This window comes from Anthonomus grandis, chromosome 22, assembly GCF_022605725.1.
Source record: "Anthonomus grandis grandis chromosome 22, icAntGran1.3, whole genome shotgun sequence".
In the NCBI taxonomy this organism is placed as follows: domain Eukaryota; kingdom Metazoa; phylum Arthropoda; class Insecta; order Coleoptera; family Curculionidae; genus Anthonomus; species Anthonomus grandis.
The window spans coordinates 25,447,668-25,454,023 of record NC_065567.1 but is presented as its reverse complement, the minus strand read 5'-3'; the positions used below and the strand labels follow the sequence as shown (position 1 = coordinate 25,454,023).

General features: G+C 32.5%; 1 protein-coding gene across 2 annotated transcripts in view; it reads right to left on the bottom strand.

Moving 5' to 3' along the window:
- Window positions 1-1,548: 1,548 nt before the first annotated feature.
- Window positions 1,549-6,356, bottom strand: part of LOC126748839 (E3 ubiquitin-protein ligase PDZRN3) — a 180,395-nt gene continuing 175,587 nt past the window's right edge. For both annotated transcript variants that reach the window (XM_050458333.1, XM_050458334.1), the window contains exons 5-8: window positions 5,582-6,258; window positions 5,165-5,522; window positions 4,915-5,112; window positions 1,549-2,614 (exon numbers count right to left, since the gene is read on the bottom strand). In XM_050458333.1, the coding sequence (XP_050314290.1) occupies window positions 2,312-2,614; window positions 4,915-5,112; window positions 5,165-5,522; window positions 5,582-6,258 (1,536 nt within the window). In that variant the 3' untranslated portion in view covers window positions 1,549-2,311. The remainder of the gene's footprint in view (window positions 2,615-4,914; window positions 5,113-5,164; window positions 5,523-5,581; window positions 6,259-6,356) is intronic.

The following is a 6,356-nucleotide window of genomic DNA, read 5'->3' as shown; positions in this document are numbered from 1 at the left end:
TAATGGAGTTTAGAACCTTATATATATGGAAACATGGAATTATTCCATATATATAATTAAAAAATTTAATAAAGTATTCTAGACATGCCTGGAAGAATTTCCGGAAAATTTGAAAAATTATTCATATCTATTGGTGAAGGAGCGGAGAACAAAAAATCTGCCAGTTAACCCTCCCTCTACCCAGTTTTCCCCAATGGCTTTGAGGTCAAATAGTGAACAGGTACTTATTTTAAAATCCTCATTTACTGCGAAGGATTTTTGAGAACAAACGTATTGGTGAATGCACAAGGAAAATATATAGGACATATAAGTTTTTTATGAGGATAATAAAGTATACCAGGAATGCCTGGAAGAATTTTTAAATTTGCTCGGAAAGAGTTGAGAAAAAAAATGAATTGGTGAAGGAGCAGGTGAAAATCTTCAAATTCGCACATGGTTTAGTTAAAAATAATTGGTGAATCAGCTAGGAAAGTTCAGAACCATTACCGTTAATAAAGTATTCCAGGATTGCCTGAAAAAAATTTAAAATTTGTCTGGAATAGAAAACATATAAGTCCACAAAGTGGAACCTACAGTAACAGTTAAAAATATTGGTGGATGGACCAGGAAAGTTTGAAAATTTAAAACTTCCTTCATGCATTTTTCATTTGGACCTTTGATTAGTTTCTTTGGCAAAAAAGGAAATATTGTGACAAGTGGCATTTTTGACGAAAACGCAATCCTTGGCCTAAAAAATAATTTTGAACCTAACTCTGCTTTAAGAAACCCTAAAATCTCAACACTTCACTTAGTATCAAAATTGGAGACCCGAGAATTTCTTTATTTACTAAGCATTTAAGTGGTGCAACCTCTGTATGGTTAACTGCCCTTCCAAAAAAAAATAGACCAAGAAAAATTTATGCCATACTTTTTGATAGTACAACAGGCCTGCTTAATATCCCAAATAAATTTTCTTGATATTGTGGCGAATGCCTTTGCCTTTCTTGATAAATTGCAAATCAAATTTTCTAGCTAGTAAATTAATCTGAATTCTGTGATAAATTTCGTGTATATCTGGAAGCAAAAAAGTACAAAATGACGCAAATTACATATAAATTTATACTTGTAAAGAACTTCCAGGACTGTTGGGCGCCAAAAAGTTTCCAAGGACTCATTTATTAAAAAAAACATTGAATTTTTTTTAAATTTATAAGCACTTGATAAATGAATGAAAATAGTTGATTTTTTCCTTAAAAATTCTCTTACAGACAATTGAGAATTTGATAAAAGTGACTTACTTCCGCATTGAAATCGCTTTTATATCTTCTATATAAATTAACCATAAATGAAAGTGTGTTATTTCTTCCTTAAGTATTCCTTACATGGACTTGAAAAATGAATACTTGTATAAAGCTCTCATAGCTGTTGGGCGCCAAAAAGTCTCATAGGACTCCTTTATTTTACGTGTAAAAAATTATAAATGTTCCTTGAATTTTAATTCATAATTTTTCCTTTATCCCTTTTAATCCTTTTCCTACTATAGGTTGAAAATAAATAAAACAAAACCAATTGCAGATAATACCTTTATTTAATTTGACACTGATGATTATACAGCTAGGTGGAGCTAGTTTTCATAATAGATACCAGTGCTTGCTAAAAGCAAAAAATAATGAAAATATTAATTTACAACAACCTGGATTCGGATTTATTGAGTTCAATAAATCCTTGCATCACTATTATTGTTATTATAATGATAATAAATTTTTAATGAAATGAACTACACATAGAATAATATAATCTTTTCGTCTACCAAGCGTCCCATTTACATTGATTAAATAAATATCACATATATAATTATTAGCGATATTATATAATTCGCCAGGTTTCAAAACATGAAAGCGTTTGTCTGATTATTTATTATTACATTCAGTTTGATTAAATTGTTCATATTATAGACATCAATGTATTTTTTTTTGCGTAAGGATATCAATGCCCTGTATATAGAATAAGGTACCACATATAAAAATGAGGAACATAATATAAATTTTATGTGATACTTTACTTTATACCAATTCTATCTATCACCCATTCAACCCAATTTCCTATATAGATTAAGGATATATATATATAATTTTGTTAACTACAGTTTATATGATATGTACACTTATAAATTTAAAAACATCACATTTCGAATTTAATAAGTTTAAAACGCTAACAAACTCTATACAGTAAGGTAAATGCAAAAAAAATAATTTACATAATATATTGGATAATAGACACATACATACATACATACATAAATGCTATATGTACAAAGGAACTATATATACATTTATACAGTAGTAACAGATAACAATCCAGTTAATTTCCCATTGGACTGTGGAGTTTTTTGTCCATGAACAACAGCACCTTCCTCATGTCCATCTTTATCTTTATGGGTCCTGGATTTGGTGCTACGGTGTTTCTTTGCCGTATTGTCGATATTATTAGCCGCTTTTCTTGTTGCAGATTTCACATGTTCCTCAGGGATTTCATCAATGTTTCTGGATGCTAAAAGGATTTCTTGTCTTTGTTTACGCTCTCTGGATTTCTCCAGGTGTTTTTTGCGTTCTTCTTTGGTCCAGTATCTACCAATCTGAAATTGAAGGAAATTTTAGTTCTTTTGGTATATTAGAAGGTTGATACAATCAAAGGCTTTCACAAAATAGTTCAGCAATTTAATTTTCATCATCGAGTTGCATTAGCAAAGACTAATGGGTAAATTAAGAAAATTATCACAAGTTCAGAACCTCGATTGAATACAATATGAAAAATACAACAAATAATGTTGTCACAAAAGAGTCTAGTAAGCTAGATTTTGATACTATTAAAGGTTCTTATAAGATCACACAATGCACTGCAACTTAGACATTTATATGCAAATTACTCCTTAATGAAGTATAATAATTTTGCCATAGAAGAAACCTCTACTTCTTCAAGTGCATGTAAATAATGAATTTTTTCAACGTGCTTTTGGCGTTCTTCTGTTAGGTAAATACTACCAGAATCACAGTAACAGAAGATGCATGTTCTTCTGGCATATCAGAAGATTGATACTATCAAAGGCTTTAATGAGATCACATAATACTTCTGCACCTTCATTTTATACGTCCAAATGCAACAGCAAGTGACTAAGGAGCAAAATATGTGAATCACTTAATGATGTGAGAAAATTATCCAAATTTCAAAACCCCAATAGGGTACAGGGTCTTTCCTCATATATTGACCCCCCTCTATAGGGGTTAGGTGAAAAGTAAAAAAAAAATTATACAAAACTTTTGCGGTTTTAAATTTTTGAATCCGATGTCAATTCAAATTGTTATTGACATTTATTCAAATAATTCTATTATAAATTATATTAACCAAGATCATAGAAAATCTATAATTAATACGATACAAAAAATTGAACAAGACTATATAAATTGTAATAATATTGGTGGTGGTTATCTAGAGTAGTTATAATTATTTGAATTTAATTTAAAGTTAAACAATTATTACAATAGTTATTTTTTGTCAAAAAATGTATTTTTCTAATATAACATCACTGTATTTTTGTAAAATAAATTTATTTTTTTAATCCTTGTTTAGTTTTGAGCAAATTTTTATTCTTGAGTTTTTTATTTCTATATACTTTCTTTACAATTATTTTCTGCAAAAAAAAAAAAACATTTTGCGTTAGCCTTACCCTTACCCCCCCACCCACCCCACACAACTTACCAGTTAGACATTGTTTTAAAAAATCTTTGTTTTCTAAAATAATATACATGAATAACAACTGGTTTCGTCATTAATATCTAACCTAATAACACAGTTTGTTTATTTAAATTTGATATAATTGTATATATGTATAAAAATAAATATTTAATATAAAAACAGTGCTATTAGATTGGATATTATGGACGAAAAACGGTGATTTTTCATAATAATTTCTTACTGGGCAAACGTTTGGGGTGGGTGGGGGGGTAAGGATTGTGTTGATGAAAAACAATGTTTTTGCAGAAAATATATATTTAATATATAGTTTATTAACACTGTTGATTTAAATTTGATATAATTTTATATATACATATTTAGTATAAAACCACCATTATTAGATTGGATAATATGAACGAAAAACAGTGATTTTTCAGAAGAATTTCATCAAATGTTTGAGATGTAGTAATCGAGTTTAAAAACTAGAATGTAATGTAAATCCCGTGTCAATTTTTTTAAATGCCGAAATTGTTCCCCTTTTGTAAACAGAATCGTATATAATATGCGTATATTCTACAGTTAAATAAATATTCCTTGACCGGTTGATGAATATACCAAAACCATAAATTTACTAAAAAATCGTTAAATAAAGATATATTTAACAATAATAATATATGATGCGTTTCATAAGATGGACAGCCAACCAAGATCTCCAATATGTTATTTTTTAGAATTTGGAGCCCGATATTTCCAAAACAGTTTAATTAAAAGTACCTAAACTATATAAAAATTTGAAATAAGAAAATTCGGCTCTTTTTAACTATAATGTCATTTCATAAGAAAAAACTGACCATCTGTCAAAATATGACATTTCTAAAAGAGAAAAAGATATGACATCAGATTCAAAAATTTTAAACAAGATTCCAAAAGCTTTGTATAATTTTTTTGTGCTTTTCACCCAACTCCTGTAGAGGAGGGTCAATGTACAATCTAAAAAATCACATGCTTTTCACACAAGAAATAATGTTGTCACAAAAGAGTCTGATAAACTGGCTCTTGATACTATCAAGAGCTTTCATAAAATCACCTAATGCCTCTGCAACTTAGATCATCATCCAGCTGCTAGAGCAAGTTCCTTAAAGTACAAAAATTATTCAATAGAAGAAACCTTTATTTCTCCTTAGTTTTTATATGTGTTTTCACCTTAAGTTCTGAAATGGTATCATCCTCAGTAGTTAACCCAGCTCGCTCCTCAGATATTCTAATTTCCCTATTTCTCAGGATGCGATTCCTCACTGGCCTCCTAGCGATGTACCTGGTGCCATCTGGCCGTCTCTTAACCTTCCACTCCATCTTGACCTCACCATTCTTGTCCTGGTGACTTTGAGTTGTAGTATACCCCTGAAAACAATAACCTTTACTACCAATATCAGAATCAAGAAATAGTACTCACTTGATTTCCACTAACAAACTGGTACTGACTCAAGCTAGGTGACGTAAAACTGGTAGTGGGTCTTGCAGTACCAACTTCAGGTCCTTGAGCCAATGCTTGTCTAAACAGTTGCTGTTGCAGCATCATCGTTTGTTGCAGATTAGCAACGTTTGTGTACATAGTGTCCGATAGCACATGTGCAGGACTCAATCCAACTCTCCTGGTGGGTGAGGAGGGGCTGACGATCTTGGAGGTCGATTTGGATTTTTTGGCTTTGGCTGCTGCCTGTCGTTTACATGACTCACAGGTGGTCGATTTGGCTTCTTTTTCTTTGATTTGGTCCTCTTTCTCTTCTAGGGGGCAAAGGATTAAGGTTGATCTGCAAGTAATTATTTGAATTAGTCCTGAAGGTTGGGTGAGAAGTTGATGATGACCTACCGATAAACATTTTTATGTTTAGAGTCTTGAGCAGCTGCAAGCTCAAAAGTCAAGGGATTGCTATTAGAAGACCCTCCAGTGTTGTAGGCACTGGAGCTGTTCTCGTGCTCCTCTCCACTGCTGTTGCTCTTTGGGGGCTTAGACTTGGTCTTAGTAACTTCTTTCTTCTCCTCTTTCAGTTCGTCTAGATCGTTTGGAGCTGCTCCCACCCACACTTCTTCTTGATGGACCTTAAGCCACTGCTCAATCATGTCCTTGGCACCAGGCTCATAGGGGCAAGAGTAAATCGGCTCAAGCTCACCATCAATCACAGAATCTTCTGGAATGGTCTCGTAGATGTGCTCAGTATCCGATTCTGGAGGAGGAATATGAGGAAACTGTGGCGCCTTACGCTTATCGCTCTTAAACGAGATGTTTTGCATCCGAAAGTCCAACTGAGAAATCTCCTGATTGATGGAGTCAATTTTGGATCGCACCAAGGAGTTGGTGAGGTTAAGCTTGTCAGGAATGAAGTGAGGAGGTACTTTTGGTGGGGGGGCATCGTTTTTTGGGGAATGTTGTTGTATTTCGGCTTGCTGCAGCACCAGCTGTTCTATTAAGCTGTTTTGGTAGGCTGCACTCTTTCCATTGGGGGATGTTATGGCATCAATGGGCTCCACGTCAAGGTATTCTTCACTCTGTGTGAATTGTAAAAATCAATAGTTTAGTAAAGTGCGAAGTGAATCCACCAGAGGGCGTGGAAATACTTTAAAATTGTTTCCAAATCCAGTGGGTG